This window comes from Ixodes scapularis, unplaced genomic scaffold (assembly GCF_016920785.2).
Source record: "Ixodes scapularis isolate PalLabHiFi unplaced genomic scaffold, ASM1692078v2 PGA_scaffold13__105_contigs__length_92229423, whole genome shotgun sequence".
Taxonomy (NCBI): domain Eukaryota; kingdom Metazoa; phylum Arthropoda; class Arachnida; order Ixodida; family Ixodidae; genus Ixodes; species Ixodes scapularis.
Window position 1 is genome coordinate 48,207,766 of NW_024609839.1, and position 18,934 is coordinate 48,226,699.

At 45.0% G+C, this 18,934-nt stretch overlaps 1 protein-coding gene across 1 annotated transcript in view; it reads left to right on the forward strand.

The window, feature by feature from the left end:
* The window catches only part of LOC8031703 (TBC domain-containing protein kinase-like protein), a 31,978-nt gene that overhangs the window by 12,655 nt on the left and 389 nt on the right, over positions 1–18,934 (forward strand). Inside the window, exons 13-24 of the mRNA XM_029988529.4 lie at positions 1,489–1,535; positions 4,206–4,302; positions 4,865–4,999; positions 5,766–5,828; positions 8,658–8,835; positions 10,781–10,864; positions 11,291–11,376; positions 12,591–12,627; positions 13,279–13,440; positions 14,625–14,737; positions 16,028–16,173; positions 16,813–16,945. Coding sequence (XP_029844389.4) covers positions 1,489–1,535; positions 4,206–4,302; positions 4,865–4,999; positions 5,766–5,828; positions 8,658–8,835; positions 10,781–10,864; positions 11,291–11,376; positions 12,591–12,627; positions 13,279–13,440; positions 14,625–14,737; positions 16,028–16,173; positions 16,813–16,945 — 1,281 coding nt within the window. The remainder of the gene's footprint in view (positions 1–1,488; positions 1,536–4,205; positions 4,303–4,864; positions 5,000–5,765; positions 5,829–8,657; positions 8,836–10,780; positions 10,865–11,290; positions 11,377–12,590; positions 12,628–13,278; positions 13,441–14,624; positions 14,738–16,027; positions 16,174–16,812; positions 16,946–18,934) is intronic.

Here is an 18,934-nt window from a genome sequence, read left to right on the forward strand (position 1 = left end):
AAAGTTTACCGTTTGTGACAATCATGTGGTGCCCCCCCAGCTTAACCTTTGTAGGCCCGCCAGGCTCGGAGGGTAACATTGGTCACCGCCACTGATCTCTGTGTCTATTTTCTGGATCGCGTTTGACCAGCTCCGCCTATGGACGGGAATGCGGTCACAGTCGGCCATGTTTTTGGTAGAGTTATATTATCTCTAGCCATCATAGTAATATGGCAAACAGTGCAATGATGGCAGGCTGCCATAAAATAGCCGTGGATCTAGTACACTGTACCGTGGGTGATATTTCATGCTTGATTGAAGTTGTTCGACGAAGCAGATTCTTGAAACCCGTCGTGAACGGTAGCTTCATCTTTGAGGACCTGGCGAAAGTTCTACGAAAGCACAGCACCGGGGGAAAGCAGCGTAGCTCGCATCGAAAGCAGACTCAATATCGGCGTCTGCTTTCGATGCTTCTTTCTATGCGACTTCCGATGTGTGCTGTGCTGCTTTTCCTCGGAGCTGCGATTTCGTAAAACTTTCACTGGGTCCTCAAAGATCGGGCTACCGTTCACGCTGGGTTTCAAAAACATGTTTCGTCAAACAATTTCAATCAAGCACGAAATATCACCCACCCTATTTTGACGGCAGCCTGCCACCACACATGCCAAAATGCTGTCTGCCATGGTTGGATGATAGTGGCTGCAGGAGCTGTACCTTGGCTAGAGTTAATATAACTCTACGAAAAAGATGGCCGCCAGTGGCCGTATTCGCGAAGCGGGCAAACGCGATCCAGCAATTGTCATAGAAATCAGTGGTCACCGCCATCAATAAACAGACGAGCGCAGCCACTCGCGGTCAGTCGCTGTTTGCCATCACCAGGCTGCGGGTCGTCTCTCGGCAAGTGCCTCGACCCCCTCGTCTGCGATCACGGGCGATCGTGGCACCGTTATGGTATTTGAATATAAACAGTTTTCTGAAACTTTTGACGGGAAAGTGGGGCGCATTCCCAGTAGTTTGTGTCATTCAGCCCCATGTATTTGCGTTGCTTTTTCAATCACCATTTTCCCATTGAAATTTTCCACAAAATGCTTATAACTTTCGAATTATATAACGGTTCATTCCGAAATTTTGTCGTCTTGTCTGGGCCGATGGCACTACATTTGGGTAGAGTCTGAGCATTCAGTGATGTATAGTTTATTTCTGAAATTATAAAAACACTTTTTTTTCTTCTCTTTTTGATGGTGGACATTGTGTACTATAACATTCCGAAACATGTAGTACACACTTCTGAAAGACAATCCATTTCGGTTGTTCATTTAGAAATTTTCTGCAAAAACCCTTCTGTCTGGTCACTATACTCTTACATGCACGATTACAGAAGCACGTGCTAAGTTTGACACTGCTTCCATCAATGACCAAGCACCTATACTCACGTGGCCTCGATGCAGTACAAGGTTATATATGTGTTTATGTGACCATACAGAGAGTAAGCTGTCTTTTTTTCTCCAGAGACTGAAGGGGATGGATCCCGCCCTCTACTACCCTCTGATTGAAAGGTGGGTGCTCCAATAACTTCTAAACTTGCACCCAGCTCTAGTTTGAGTCGTTTATTTACGAGAAGGGCGCAAGCGACTCTGCCTAAGTAGGACACGTGTGTAGCAAACAATTAATTTCCAAGTAAAAGAAATGTTTTGCAATATTTACTTTGTAAAGCTCGTTCTGTAATTCACTTTCTCTCTGGAAGAAGATGCTAAATTTAAGAAAAGTACAGTCGACTCTCGTTAATTCAAAATCTCTTAATTCAAACTTTCGGATAATTCAAACTAACGTGCAGGTCCCATCCTATGCGTCTCTATGGGAAGAAACTCTTGATAATTCAAACTTTGCTTTATTCAAACAAATTTTCGGCCCCCCTCGAGTTTGAATTAATGAGAGTCGACTGTAATTTTTTTTAGCAAACCTTGACTATTTTCTTAAGTTTAGTGAGTAAACTGAGGTTTTCTTTCTTTTCTTTGTTTAAATAGAAGCACATCTTGGAAGGCTATTTTTCTACTTGTATAGCATGCGATGGGGAAATTTAAAGGAAAACGCTTTTAATTAGTGATGGGCCGAACTTTTGCCGAATCGAAAGTTCAGCACCGAATCTTGGGATTCGGCAAAGCCGAACTTTTGTCGAACTTTTCTAAAAATTTGGCAAAGATTCAGCAAAAATACATTGTTACCGGACTTGTTGATATATTTTTTTTTTTTTCTGGCAAAAAAAGGTTTTATGTTTCTTTTTTTCTTAACTTAATTGCAACATGTAATGCAAATTGACATAGTTATTACTAAATAAAGTGATATTCTACAAGATAATTGTATCGTTGTCGTTTTTGTGTGTTCACTGGCAATTTTAGTGACTCCTTGCAGAAGTGACGTTACAACAAGGTTGGGTAGAAGCGAGCGTGGCGCAGTCACGAATCACGCTACGAGAGTTTCGGGTTTGAGGCATCATCAGCACAAGCCTGCATGTGTGTATACTTTGCCATTGCTAATTAAAATGAAGGCCATAACGCTCCGTTCTTGCTTTCCCTGGGAGTCACCGTTTTGTGCGCGAAAATGAATGCAACGATTGCTGAGCCTTCACCAGAAGAGAGAATAATAATATTGTAAATATCTACTTGGACGTCAGCTTTGCATGAAAGTGTGCGTCCCATATTCGCAACATCTCGTTTTTAACCTTGAAAATGCCTGTTTCTGGTGTTAGGACACACACAAACGTTTCGGAAGATAGGGAGAGTGAATGTCGGGATGTGCAACGTCGAGCATTATAGTTCTGTGTTTAGTTTTATGCAGATACATGAAAATCGCGAACTAACACTAATCGAAAAAGCAATATTATTTTGTTTTGGAACACACTACTACTGAGCCGAAAACAGAATTGTTATAATTGCGAGGAGTGCTTTAAAGGGGCACTGACACATCAAAATCATATTTTTTTTTATTATCCGAAACGGTCGAAAACGATGCCGGGACATTACCCTCAAAATTTGAAATTTGGGAATTCAGTATTCGTGAAGTAAAAAAACAATTTCCAAATGCCGAATTCGAAGTTCCCGCGCGATCGGCGCCGGTGCCTTGACGTCAAAAATTGCGGAGACCTGAGAGTCCCCTTTCTTGTCACCACTCCCTGCTGTTGCCATGGCGACCCAAAGCGAGGAGGAAAGGAGCGAGCGCCGGCTAGCGCCGGCGTTGCGGCGGACCGGTTTTGAGCGGTGTCGCCTGTTTTCCGTTGGAGGATACAAATCCAGGAGACGGCACCACAACGAACTCCCGATTTTTGGTATTTCAAAAAGAAGGGCCGTAGTGCGTTCGCAATTGCGTTAAAAAACATGTTTTAGGATTGCCGTCATTAAATGTTATAAAGATGCCGCCTAGAAAGCTTCTAAATTTCCTGATTTTTGACGTCACCGATCAAAAGAAGCGAGGAGGCGAGAGGCGGGAAAATCAAACGCCAAAAATAAAAAGGCGCGCGTGCGCGCGGGAAAATTTTTTTTCGCGTTGCGGTTTTTTTTGCGTGTCTATGGCTGCAACTTGCATCGTTTTAGACAATAAAAATAAATACGACCTTTGGGGTGTCAGTGCCCCTTTAAAGTAATTGTCGGCCAATGCCTCAATGTTTCAGAATGCACCGCATCATTTGCACTTGCGCAGTGGACTGCGTAAATTACTGGTCGATCTTGAGGCAGAAAATATTGAAGAGAACCACACTCGCTCACGAACGCACAATTACCTTGTTGCCTATTCCACATTGCGCCGTAACCGCTGGTTGTACTACACTGCACGATGGTAACCGCACGACTGCACAGCGTCCATTTGCAATCCAAGGCTCCATCGCGTCCTCACAGTGCGCAGACGTTTGTCGAATTTTTGCCGAATCTTTGCCGAATTTTCCTGCAAAAGTTCGGTATTTGCCAAACTTTGCCGAATCTGAAGTTCGGCTGATTCGGTCCATCACTACTTTTAATCAGTTGCAGGTTAAGAATACCAGGACAAGTCCCTTTCGCTAAGCTCTGTGTACGCCATGATTGTTGGCTTCATCCTCTTCACTCTCTTCCTCTCCAGCCTTTGCTCTGCTAAAGTGGAAAGGGCAGAGAACTTTGTGGGAGGTTGTCCTGCTTTTCTTAATGTACAAGATAGTATTGCTTCTACATCTTATTAATGCTGAAGTGCTCATTTCTTTTTAGCGAACAGGACGCCCCTGCCAGCCCAGGTTCAGCAAATGGCCTGAGCAATGCCGCTGCACTTCCCATAGTCATCCGTGAGAAAGACATAGAGTACCAGGTTAGTGAGAGAGATGTGACCATCTGTGAACTGACCAGAAACGAAACACGTTAGGAAAAGATAGACGTATATCTAACTCTTTCAACTATAGCAACATTGGCTTAACTTTGGAACTGCCATCATTCAGGACATCAGTGATTGCATGGAGGTGCTGATCTTCCTGGCTATTTTAGGCCGATTTAGACGTTTGAATCATGCCATTTCCAACACTTTTCATATAGAATTTTGTTTTTGTTATGGCTGCGACCAAGCTCAAAGTGGAGATGATTTCAGCCCTTCTGAAATCCGTGACCCACCACTGCTTGAAGTCTGAAAAAGCCCGTTCAAGCGCAGATTCACAATTTCATCATATTGCAAATGATTGGTAATTCGAATGTACATTACCCGTGGTAACAAACGCATGGCATACTGCTCCCAGCCACAAAAGTTTGTGCCCGCATAATATGTATTCCCAAACGATTTGCGACCCATCGAACCCAGAAAAATAAACTCTCTCGTAATATGCTGGTGCACAACGAATAATCTCGCGCAACCATCCTGAACATCTTGTGTGCTTTTGCAGCTGCAGAGGATAATCCTGTACAAACGGCTGCTGGAGGCATATCCGTTCCAGCGTCAGCGCATTGTGCGCGAGGCTAAGCTGGACATTCCTCCCCTGTACAGAGCTCACATCTGGGCTGCCCTCCTGGACGTACAGGTGATTCGCCACCACAATTCTTCGGAGCATGAGCTTTCTACCTTATTGCACAACGCTTCGGAGTCTCAATCCTCAAGCTTGCACGCACCTTTCTCATTCTGTCAGCAACTACAGAGAGGGCAGGAAATAGGTCAGCTCACACGGGCATTTCTCTTTCCTACGTTTGCAGTAATGTTCTACACTAAAATCACATCCGAATGGACCCTTTTCAAAAGTCAGTCTAGCTACTCCATCCAAAGCCAAACCTGACGCTTTGGCGACGGCATTACGCGGCTCCTTTGAGAGCGCGCAGAACAGGAAGCGGGGAATTGGTTCTAACAGGTCGGTCTTAGTATGTCGTCCTCGGTTTAGGCGATCTCGTTCTCCCGTCACTGCCGTCTGAGGAGCATCATTGGACCTTTTAAAACTGCTGCTAGATGGCTGTGACTTTTGAAAAGGGTCAGGGCCATCTTGACCCACGTTGCCCGCATGCCCGTTCCGACTTGGAGAAGTGTTGGTGACACGACGTTTGCTAAGTGGGCTTTTGGTGAATCGGTTCTACTTCGATGGGTGCTCGAGCTGAATAGGTGAAAGTTGAACGCTTCTGTAGGCGTCGTCTCAGCGTAAGCATTGAACTATAGCCGCGTTGAACTTAATTGTGCCGCCAGAATCGGTGCGCAGCAGAGAACTCCACCTTGTTTGGTTTGTGAGTGAAGCGTGCCTGCCTCAAAGTGCTAAAGGCTTCATCGTGTTTGTTTGTGACTCGGTATTCGCTCTCTGCTGGCAGGGAGACCTGTTGCGGGAGTATGAAGCCATCGACAAGGAAACCCCGACGCCTACAGACAGGCAGGCAAGTTGACATTTATATGGTGGCATACCTGTGCCCGACGTTAATTATTTTACGCTGCGTCGTTGAGGCTAGTGGGGCTTCCACAGTGCTGCGGCTCCACACTGCTGCAACAGTGCGGGTCTTGCCTCGCGTCTCATTTGCACATGGTCTTGTGCAAAGGAGTAGCCAAACGAAGTTCCTAGCTCCCGCAAGTGGCTTTGACAGTGTTGGAGCACTGCGGACTGTGTTGCCGATTCAGCGACTTTCCGAGTCGCCTGGCGGGCAAAATGGCCCTTTTGCGGGTGGTGGGATTTGTAGGGGTTTTCAAGTCGTGTTGGCGTTTTTGTGTGGCGGTCTTAAATATTCTCAGATTTGTGTTTATGAATCATAAATTACTTAATTTACGTTGCAAATTAGAGTCATGGGGTCGTCAATTTTGCTCACTGGTGGCCAAAGCATTGTCAATATGGGTAACGCTTGTGACCCCTTTGAGATATTACAGTGACAAACCTTGATATGTGCCTTCAACTCATTAGTGAGTAAATGTACGAGTTGGTTTTTAAAGTCTGCCAGATGAAACGGGACCAGTGAACTGTGCACAAAAATTTAGAAAACACGGAGGCACTAGGATTCCAAGCTTTGAGAGCAGTTACTGGAATCTCCAAGCGACATTAGATGAGCCAGATACCCTGGAACAAAGAGCTTTTTACAAAGCACACAAATTTGATCAGCTTTGAATTGCCACAAAATATTGCACTAAAGATTGATATGATGGGGCATGTACGTTGGAAGGTATGGCCGACAACATACCCCCTGCTAGCACCTGGTAACATTAAGATTATGCAATCTACACTTTTCTGTGCATGGAAGCAATCTGGGTCGAACAACGTGGCTCCCTTCTGAGTTCTTTTATTTATTGTGCTATATATTTTAGTCTAATTATGGCAGTAAGTTGTGTGGGCCTAAAATTTAGGGTTTTTGGCGGTTTTTCGGGGTTCTTACAGCGGGTTTTCGATTTTTGAGTTGGGGACAGTGACTGCGGAGGCTACAGTAACTTTGATGATGTAGCACAATATAGTTATTGCCGAGCATAGTGTTGTCGTATCGAGCCACCGTGACCTTGTTTTTGTTTGTTACCATAGCCAGTTTGGGGTTCAATACTGCAAAAAACCAGGCAAGCGCCCACTCAAACTTTGGTGATAATTGCAAAAAAATGGGGGATGTGCACTTGCCCGGTCATCAATTTTACATATAAATGTACTGTGCATATTTTCTCAGATCTTACAAATTTGGTAATGGCCGCTTAATGTGGAATGGGCGGTTGCGTGGTATTCTACGGGTATTCGTTGCAATTTACAGTCATAGACTAGCAACTGACGAGCCGCCATTCACACCAAGAATATACCTGATATCCACTGAGATTTTTGGCATGTCAGTGTCAAGGTGCAAATGCTACTGCACCTTTAGTGTTTACAGTGAAAACATTATTTGTGCCAACTCACTCAATGGCTTCTTCCCAAACATCATAACGACTGCTCGGGCCGCATGCACAAGTTAGACCCATGAGGTGTTTTTATGCAAAGGTTGCCTTTCGTTTGAGTGAATATGCCTTGTATACTTTGTGAATATTGCCGCAACTGTCAACGGGAGATTGCTGAGGAAACAAGTTGGCTTGATCCATCCCCACCTCTGATGTGATTGTATTTTCATCACACGTTTCTTGATTTGGTTGCATAACATTTAGATTGCTGTCATGTACTAGGTAGTGCTTAAAGGGGCTTAAAAGATTTTTTTTGGAAAGAAACAATATCTTATTTAAAAACAAATAAAACAAATACAGAATTGCACCTGGTGGATGTTGCCAAAGCTACTTGGAATGCTGTTACGTCAATTGTCCCCTCAAAGCAGTGGCGGTTAACGGAAATATGGCACCAAGCTCCAAGTGTGCGTAGCCTCTTAAGCTTGGTTGAACCAAATTTCCCTTCTCTTTCACGCCTCTTCAACTCTTGCGGGTGGGGAATTAAATGAAAGACAGGGAGATGGGGTGAGACCAAGGGGAGGAGGAGGTCAGTCATAGTAACCCAGGAGCAGGGAAAAAAGAAAGGATGGAAAAACAGTTGAGTCACTTCGCCTTAGCTTCTCCCGTCGCCCAACCAGTCCCCGGGCTTCTTGAACAGCTAGGTTGTAACACGTTGATGCCACCATGTGGCGAAGCTCATAACCACATAACCACGCCGTGGACTTGCCCGTGTTGGGACAAATGACCTCTTGAATGTGCCAGAGGTGCTGGATCTCTCGAGATGCATCGCGCTCTCAGATGGCTTCTCTCGGAGCGCTTTCAGAATTGGCCATTTAGAACAAAAATTATAGCCATGCATACGAAATACAAGCATGTGATTGTCATTAGCGGAAATTGTTAATCATTTAACTTATTTCTGAAGGTGAGAGGTGTATTAAAAAAAAAAAAAAAAAATTCAGTACCCCCTTAAGGAAGAAGTTGAGGAATTTGGTGATCGGGTGTGTTAGCGCACCGCAGCTCTGAGCATGTGGAGTGAAAAATCACTGCGAAACCCAGGGATCCTGGGCTCAATCCCCACCCCTGCCTGTTTTGATCTGGATGATCATTGTATTACCATTGTATTACTATATCGTATTACTACTGCGTGATGCACGTTAAAGATCTGAGGCTAATGATCGTGCTGTACTGGCAAAGTTTCTCATCAACAGTGGAGACGTTATACACCCATTAAAGCTGACTAACTTCTTGCAGTCGGAGCATAAACAGAATATGATTACTTGTAGATTTGTGTCAAAATGGTCCATAGAGATCATGGACATGCGCACATGCAGATTGAGGTGGATATTCCCCGCTGCCACCAGTATGACGAGCTGCTGTCGTCTCCAAGTGCTCACGCCAAGTTCAAGCGACTGCTCAAGGCTTGGGTGATTAGCCACCCACGCTACGTCTACTGGCAGGGCCTGGACTCCCTCTGCGCACCCTTTCTACATCTCCACTTCAATGATGAGGGTGGGAATAGAACCATATGTCACATGGTTTAAGATAATTCAACCTTTTCTAAATCTAGCTAAGCCTATCTTGTCCCAACCTCAACTTAAAGGAGCGGTGCAACGATATTCAATTGGAATGTTTTCACTTGACACGAGCTTACTGGCACACCTGGGACTCAAGGATACTCACACGCAACGCCACTAGCCAAGAAACTCCTTTGTTGCGGTGTAATTTCAAGGACAAAAGCGATCATTTTCATTCACTCTTTCCTTTGCAAAATTTGATGACGTAACGTGGGGATCGCTGTACACCCAAGTGACGATATTTGAATGCGGTTCATAGATTGGACCCGAGCATCGCGTGGGCACTCGATTTGGGCTCGTGACAATCGATAGCTCGAGAAGCATTCGGGTAGTGGCCCGTGTCCAATCGCTGCAACGACGACAACAGCCGAGCCATAACAATGTCTGGAACCCAGCGCGTGTCCTGCGTTTTGCCAACCCCAGCGCGTGGCTATGATCAACACTGGCGGCATATAAATGGCTCCAGATCACGTGGCCGCTTGTTGTGGCTGCAAGTTGAGGGGTGAACGCTGCTCGTTTTTCTTAAATTTTTTTCTGGGACTTCTATTGCGTGGGGTGAAAAACAAACGCGTTTTTCATAGGTCATTAACGTTAGGGATCCGTCTTGAGCGGTATTTGCGCAAAGTACAAAAATTGTTGCATCACTCCTTTAACTGAGCCCGGCCTTGCCAAACTCGCCTGACTTAAAATCTGTATCATCTTAGCCTAGGTTAATCCAGTGTAATGTAGGCTAGCCATAACCTAACATGTCCTATCCTAGCACCAAACCAGCACAAATGTTGTAGGAGCGACGTTGGGACATCAGTGGAACATTAGGACATCCTCGGGACGTTTGCAGAAGCAAGTGTACTGCTAAGTCAAGCTAACTATCTAATCATAATCTATCCTAAATAGAACCTAGCATACCTTTAATGTAACGTAATAGACCCAGCATAAATTTCACCTAAATGTATTAAGAGTTGACCTAATTAAGTCTGAAGAGAAATGTTTCATGCAACTCTACCGTTTTATTGTTGCAAGAACCGTAGTAAAAAGAGTTGAACTCATTGTGGAGCAGCCCTATTTTTCTCCTTTGTATATTTTTGTGTGCATTTGACATCAGTCATTTGTTATTTTACCAAAATATAGAAGTTTCAAACACAAAAAAGTATGATCTTTTTTTCTGACACCCAAGTATGGCAAGAACTCTGAGCAATGCTCAAAAGTTGCTTTTTTTTTCCTGGACTGAGTAGTGTAGTTATGGAACTGGTATAAAATCTTGCAACATTTGTAAAACCGCATCAATGCATCTTTGAGGTTTTTAAGTTTTATTACTATTCTTTGAATTTCCGGTTGCAAGAATGTAGCCAACCAATGGTGAGTATGGTTGCGTGTTTGGTTTCTCATGAGGATTACTTGACTTTGTACTATTAGTAGTGCTCTCCTTTATTTGGATGATCGTATTGTGATACATAGTATCACACATGACCTAAACCAGTGGTTCTCGAATGGGAGTCCACGGACCCTTTGGGGCACCCGAAGCCTCTAGACCAGCAATCAAACCAAGCATAAGACCCTTTTTTTTTGTGTGTGTGTGTGTGTTTATTGATGCTGGTTGTTTTACAATGCTAAAGAGACAAAACCACGTGCATTGAGTGAGTGGGGTTGATTCTGTGTCAAGGCTGCAAAGTTTGTTTGCATGCATTTAGTTTCCTTCATTTACCTTTCTCTCATTGCAATCAAAAGAAAAGATAAGAGAAGGCATATCCTCAGTTCGCTCATTCCCTTTTGGATGCTCATAAATAACTTTTCGCGGCTAATTCAGTCTTTTTTAACTCGCAGCAGGGAGTCACTCGCCTTGTTGTTGCCATCTCATCGCTCGCACATCTTTCCTTTCGCAGCCGCAGCCTACGCTTGCCTGTCCACCTTCATTTCCAAATACCTGCACGACTTCTTCCTCCAAGACAACTCGCTGGTCATCAAGGGTGAGCACCCAGCTAAGCAGTTTCAGACATCAGTCACCGACAAGACGAGAATGGCAGGACAGCCACCTCTGCGACTCCGAGGCAAAGCGCCAGCCTGGGGCTCCCCGGGTGGCGGGTTCCAATCCCAGCCGAGGTGCCCGCAATCCGACAGGGGCTCATTGCGGAGAAGGTGTTGTGTGACCGAGGCTTTGGTTACACGTCTAAAGATCCCCAGGCTGTCAAAACGAATCCTCGTTCCTTCGCTGGGGCGTGCCAGATGCCCTCTGTTGGTCTGGCACGTAAACACCTGAATTCGAGAAAGGCAGGTCGAAGGTAGGAAGCTTTGCGCTGGAGGCGGGACAGCTGAAAGACATTCCTGCCATTCTCCTCTTGTCATTGACTAGACCGCTGCATGCGCTCACCACTTGTTCCTTTTTTGACACGCAGAGTACTTGGCTGTCTTTTCGCATCTGATTGCCTACCATGACCCGGAATTGACCAACCACCTGGACAGCATCGGATTCTTGCCAGAGGTGAGTGTGTTTGCTCGTGTGAAAAGTTTCTTGCTACTGGTGTAACTCGGATGATGTTCAAAGGTGGTGAAACTGTAGGGCTCCTGCTATTTATACTTAAATACTAGTCGTTACTGCAGCACATTTTGCCGTGTCCCATTCGTATCTGTATTGTTACGGCATGATAGGTAGTACCTGTAGCTCCTTCAAGCGCTCTGCCACGTCTCCGTACCGAAATACGGGATCCGGGTTTTATTGGCTCGCATACAAGCCCATCATTCTTGGGTACTATTTTTAACGAGGCAGGGTATGTCTTCAAGATGAATTTGAAAGAATTGGGCAGTCCATTTTGCCTTTGTGAGAATACATGAGAAAACAAGGACCTCTACGAAGGTTTGCTTGCCCAGAAAATTTTAATTACCGTAATATCACGAGAGATAGCCCACCTAAAATCGAAATTAAATCGGGTGAAAATAAGGAGTGGGCTAACTTTCGGTGTGCGATAAACAAAATTCTGAAAGGTGCTAGTTTTAGATTCTGTGTTAGACTGTAGTTCCCAATCAGCAATGTTCTCATATCTCCCGCCGTGGCTAGGTAGAACTATTCCTACCGAGGTCACCATTGGCCAGGGCCCTGCAATTACTAAAAGTGGGCTATTTCTCGGTGTTTTAAAAAAAATATAAAAAATCATGCCAAAAATTTGGGTGGGTTATCTTTTAGAGGTGGGGCATCGCCCTGGATATTATAGTAGGAAAGCAACTTCTGCTTGGAGATAAGTTGTAGACTTGATCTTAATGTGTGGCTGCCCCATTATCATGCATAAATATTCTACCGTAATATCCCTAATGATGCCCACCCCCGAAAGATAACCCACCCTAATTTATGGCCTGATTTGCTATTTTCTTTTAAACACCGAAAGATAGCTCGTTCTTAGTAACCGTAATGTTTGAATCTATATGATGACCTCGGTGTAAATTTGGCTAGTTAGCTATGGCGGGATATAAGCGAACATTGCTGACTGGGAAGTGCAGTCATCCTTGCTTCATTGTCCCTCGCCGTGATAACAAGTGTACAGTGTACAGTCAGTGTACAGTCAAGACTTTTCTTGACTGTACACTGAAAGTTAAACCATTCTTCATTTTCACCCAATTTGCTGTCAGTTTTAAGTGGGATATTATGGTAATGTTATATTGGACTTTAAGGTTTGACAGCCTGTGTTCTCTTCCTCCTTGCAGCTCTACTCCATTCCATGGTTCCTGACAATGTATACTCGTGAGTTGGTCATCTTACATCTAGTCATTGTCATTTTGGCAGAAATAAGCTTAGTGTACAGAATCAAGAGACCACTGAAGCCACAGGCAAGTTGGCAAGCTTTCAACAGTGCGAAAGCACGACACTACATCATTGTGGTAAAAACAAAACACAGAGAAAGAGTCAAATTCTGCTGCAAGGTTCAATGTTCAGATGAAATGTTTTTGTAGTGCAATCTAGGAGAGTTGGCCACGCCAGCCGCCAAACGCCTCCATCGCGAAGGAATAGCACATCTTTGCACGTGTCGCATGCGTTATGAGTCGCCGCACACGACGCTTTCTTGCCCCAATCTGTGTATTTTTGGTAGTATCGCAAAAAAGAAAAGTAAGAGAAAAAGTTATGATGCAATATTTTTGGGAGCCAGCTGCGGGCGACCATCGGCCCCGCAGCTGGCTCCCAACTGACGAGGCGTAGATTCTCTTGAGTGTTCGCTTTGTTGCTAATAAAATGCAATTCTGCATATAACACTTTGACTCGTAGATCAAAGTACAGCTGCAACATTTTTTTTTTTTTGACACGATGGCCCTGTGAACATTACGACGTCTGCAGGACTGTGTGTGCTATTGAGGTGAGGGCGACGTGCCCTTGTGCGTGCGACCGTTGGCTGTGCAGACGTCTTTCCGCTGCACAAGATCTTCCACCTGTGGGACACACTGCTACTTGGACGAGACAGCTTCCCTCTGTGCGTGGGAGTAGCCATCCTGCAACAGCTCCGTTCTGACCTCCTGTCGTTCGGCTTCAACGAGTGCATCCTGCTGTTCTCGGACATGCCTGGTAGGACAGCTACTCCCTTCAAAGCTAACCCCGCAATTCATTTCCTTTGGTAGTGCTCTATGTGCGTGTGTTGACCACCGAAATGCTGTGGTGTAGTTGGGGTTGGATATTTCAAGGCGAAATCTGGGAAAAATGTACGCCCCAAGTTGAGGCACGAAACTCCAGTTGAACCAGCCACTGCCCCAGAATAAACCAGCCGGGTGCACCGTGGCGTGGTTGTACAACTATCTAGTTCTAGCGGTACTCGTTTGTCTTTGGTGCCTCTACTGGCAGCAAAACTACTAAAAGTGTGGGCATCTTCAAAATGATAACGACCTTGCGAAAAAAGATAATGTGATTTTGTTATATTTTCATGCGACTAAATTTTCTATAAGCAAGAATTTTCAGGGATTTGTTTACTATCGTGCCAGAAAATCTGAAAGGGTTTAGAATACAATTTTGTTTTTCTCCCTTTTATCAAAATAAAATGCTGTTTCAGAAAAAAACATACTATGCAGGAGCATCCGACCTCGTATGAAGTGTCAGCAGATTTGTTTTCCGGAGTCACTGAATGACCGCGGAGCACATTTCTGTAGCCGCACAAAAAGCATGGTATATTTCACTACACACATTTTGTACGTACATTCCTCGAGTCTCAACAAATCTAAAGGCTGCAATACATTTGTGCTTTCCACGTTTCCTCTCTTCTTCGTCTGTCTCCTCCAGTGTTCCTCCACCATGCGGTTATTTCCCCATTTTTCTGACCAAGGAATGTGTCATATTAATTCACTTCCATTTTCCTATTTCTTCCTTGTTTTCTCCATTCACTGTGCTTCAAACTCTGCTGTCTGAGAGAGAAGACTGAAACCACGGTTACACTGCTAAGACATCATAATAAAGACAGTATGCACACTGTTTGAGGCACATTCCTTTCATGTATGACAGTTCATTCACATTGGTCGTACAAAAGACAGTCTGCAGACCTGTTCGAAGCACACATATGTGTGAAACAAACATGCTACGTACACGCTTTAGGCGTGGTCGTGGACAATTCCGTCACCACGTCTGCTGCAGAATCCTCCCTTGTATGATGTACAAGCGGCCCGAGACTGCGGCTCAATTAAGTGGATGTTCTGCCTTGCAGAAAACAGAATAGGGGTCCTCTTGCCACCTGCCTTCACCACCATTCGTTTCCTCTTGTGCAGAGATTGACATCCAGCGATGTGTCCACGACTCCATCCGAATCTTCTGCAGCACCCCTCAGAGTGCCACATTCAGGGCCCATGCCAAGCCTGGGAGCCAGCCCCAAGACCCACTGGTAAAAAGGAGCCAAGTGCCAAAAGCTGTCTGTAGCCCAAGCCCTTGCAATGGTTGATCTCACTGTAGGGGAGCATTCGCTGGCGGCCATAGCCGAGTCCGCGGCTGCTGGGCACAAGCTGACGACGAACTTACACAGTTTTTTTGCAACGTGCATTCTACACCGTCTAGATTGCTGGTCGTGCCATTTTATAGATGTGAGCTTGTTCCGAACATGCGCAGTAAACAGCACACTCAATATGGCACTTGGTGAACACACCCAATAGGGAGTATTCACTGGCGGACCTCTGTGCGCAGCTGCTGAGCACGTGCTGCCAGTGAGCATCCACAGTTCTTTTGCTACTTGTATTACAAGCCATCAAGATTGCCGGTCGTAGCAGCCTATTAATGTGAGTTCGTACTGAGCATGTGCTATAAACAGCGCACTCAGGTATGGTTCCAGTGAAACCCCATATAGACAGCTACAGTAGCTCGCGTGATGCCCACTTTTCAAACATGTGAGTGAAGGCTGGAAATGAAAGATCAAAATTGTTGACGTCGCTGACCAAGAGTATTTGACCGTATGGATGCTGACAGCATGTGCCACTAGCCATCTCAGTGTTAGATACTATTTGTGATGTGGACGCTTGACGTCTCCCGCTCTGCATAACGGGGAGTTTCTAAGGATCCGTAGGGAAGCGTGGACTAAAGAAAAGTTCACACTATTGGTTGTGGTACTTAAGCCTAGTGGTTGTTCCCGATTTTGTGTTTGCGCGATTGGCTATGGATGGTGAAGGTGCTGCTATGCTCGTCACTACTAATACCGGATCCCTGTCGGAGTAGTACCATAGTATTGTGAAATAAATAAATAAATATACATCAAGGAAAGCATTATTCATGCACTGCTCAAAGTTGTTCGTACAAGATTTGGCTGTTGAAAGCAGAAACGATGCTTTAAGCATTTGAAACGTGTACATCTGTATAAAATAGCATAAAGCTAACCCAAGATGCACCTACATATATTTTAACTCAACGCACGAAAGAACATATTAGCAATGTTCCACGAGAAGCTGGACTTTATTTTACTACAGTTCTTGAGTTGAAAAAAAGTATGGTAGCTTCAAGCTGCAAATAAAATGAGAGTGCACCACATACGAGTTTGTAGGCAGCCATGAGAAGCTTATTAACATCCTGCCAGTTGATAGCCTGCAGGTATACCAGGAGTTTGTAGACAGTCAGGGGAGCATTTGCACACTGGAAGTTGATGACGTGCCTTGGAAGCACGACTGAACTCCTTGTCACTAACGTACAGGGGATGTCTACGGTGCCTTTGGACATCCTCAAGTCGGAGCTGTGTCCACGAATCTCGGCACAAGACCTGCTAGGGCTCCTCGAGCTCTCGCGCAGAGATGGCACCAAGGTCCGCCTCCTAGTCCTGGACGTAAGGCCAGCAGAGGAGTATCCTTGCAGCAACCTCACTGCAAACTACTTTGAAGTGTCGCCCATACGTTCGGCCATATAGCATATCACAAGTTAGGGGACTTTTATATTCCTAAATTATGTGTGTGCAGTGTTTCCGGTTGTCAGTACTCAAACTACGCTTTTTGGGACTCGGGGGGTACTTGGAGCAAAGCTATCAGCCAAACGTTGCTTAGTGTGTTATTGTAACCACAGCAGCTACTGCAAAGTCCCAAGCCTGCGCCCACTCAAAATTTGAGGAGAATTCCGCAAAACTGGGAGATGGGTGTTCCTTAGGTCAACAATATGTAAAGATATGTCCTTTGTGTATTTTCCGAATGATACAAAATTGAGGGGTGGCTTATCGTGGAATGGACGGATGCTCGGTATTTTACGGTAGTCTTCTAAACTGGTTTATTTTGCGACAGTGCCAGTGGGTGTTGAAAAGTTCTTTTGCATGATTGGTGCTATCTTTTTGTTTTTGCAATGGGTGTGAAAGTCCACTTACCTATAATTGGTTTTGAAACTATCCATGAAGTGATGCAATTAACCACTTTGTAGATTGAGAAAAGCTTCCTTGCCATTTGTCCCACTGCACTTTGCGAATGAGAACGGACATTTCCTACACCAACTAACTAGATTCCAGCGAGGAGCGATCCCAGGAAGCCTCCATGTCCCACCTGGAAACCCCGCTCAGTGGACCGAACCTCTGCGTAACGGGCACATGGTGGTGGTGGTGGGAAGCCACAAGGACCACGGTTCTGCGGTGGAAGTAAGCACACTCACTGCCAATTGATTGGGCTGCACTAGTAACTTTTTTTTTTCTCTACTTGATTCAAGTGATTTTATTGGTATCTGGCAGAAACAGGCGATCATCCTACAACTTCTGCGTGACAATGTTGAGGCAATGAGAAAAAACTAAATGGAGAGCTCTGCCATCAAGGATTCGGAACGTTTTAAAGGAGAGATTGAACAGCCATAATATCCTTAAAAACAGTGAAATTACTGGGTTTCTTTTGGTTTTTTTTTAGCTGGCACTTTTAGGACAAGCTTTTTGCATTTACGAATGAGGGAGCATGAGGCAGTTTTATTAACACTCATTGGTTTTTGCAAAAGGATCATTTTCGAGGCTCGCATTGCCTTCGCCGTTTCTAGATTTCCGCCTCACGGGTGACCCCACCACTTAAAATACCTCTTGGCCACAGATGATCCGTTCTGTTAACCCAATCATTAGCCACTTTGGAAGCATAGAGATGGTCACGCTACAGTGTCTAGAACGCCTCTCCGATTAATGTGTTGAACTCGTCCAAGAAAGTAGTCCTTCGATTTCCACCCATGTCATTGATAGATTTACCTGCGCCGATAGAGAAAAGTGTAGGGCAGTGCACTTCCAGTTGTATCTCAACACGCATACACAAAGTACGCTGCCCTCTGCTTTTCTGCACCGGTGCAGGAGGTGCCGGTATATTGCACGAAGCTTGTCATGCTGTCGCCAGCCCCAACCCTGGCGGCATCACAGCAGCGGTGTTGGATGTTGGCAGATGCCTGTTCTGCTGCAGGGTGCTTTCCGGCCCGACAGTCTGCAAAAGCTTCAGTAGCCAGTTGGTACGCCGCAATGACAGCAACACTCGCATTCTTTCAATGTTTTTTTAAAGAGCTTTTACAGATAATTGCAGCATGGCGACATCTGGCAGCATGACACTTTGGCTTTTGGCATCATTTGTCGCTACTTCAGGACTACGTTCAATAGATGGACGGGATAGGACACTCTTCACGTCGGTTGGATGCGTTCCAGATACCATAGTTGCACGCGGAAGAGTAGGATCATCTGGTTCCCTGCCATCAGCATGAATTAGCTTTTCTTTTTGGATTCATTAGAATATAGCGAGGCACGTCATAAGAAAAATGTTGCAAGTAGGCCAACAAGAATTGCAATTGCACTTATCGTAAAATCCAGAAAAAATTGGGTGAAAATCGGGAGTGGGCCAACTTTCGGTGTGCGATCGAGAAAAATTGAAAAAAATGCTATTTCTGTATTATGTGCCTCTGTCAAGTCTACAGGTAAAACAGCATGAGTAAGGACACAGGACAGAGAAGATGCACACAGACGGAGCACTGTGTGCCTGTGTCAAACTTGCTATCGCGGCGAGGGGCAATGAAGCAAAGATAACTGTACTTCCCAGTCGGCGATGTTCGCTTAGGTATATCCTGCCATAGCTAACTAGAAGCATTTATGCCAAGGTAATCGTTGATCCAAACACTATGATTACTAGGAGTTAGCGTAGATAGAATTAGGAGAGTGTGTTGGTTAAACATCTTGGTATGCAAACGCAAAAGGAGTTTTTGTGTGTCTCTTGTCTCCTTTTGCGTTCGCATGGCAAGGTTATAGGAGTGGGCTACCTTTCCGTTTTTAAGAGAAAATAGCTAAAAAAAAAAAAAAAAAAAGGGTTGGGGCATCTCAGGATTTTACGGTCATCTTATTCGTATGGCAGCATCCATAAAACAAAACTTAACCCTATGAAAGAAATTGTTCAGCCTTTCCACTCTCGTGAAGAAGGAAGACCAGCGGAGCCGTACTAGATACACTGTGTGCCTCTTCTTCGTCGTCATCGTGGTCTGTTTTTCGGGCTGTTTCCTACGATGAATTCGCACCAACACGCTCAACGATCCATTCTTCTATTATAGCTGGAAAGGTTGCCGCCATCTATGAGCGACGGCGGAAACCACACTGGTTGTGTGCTTGCCGCCGTTGCTTAAAGAT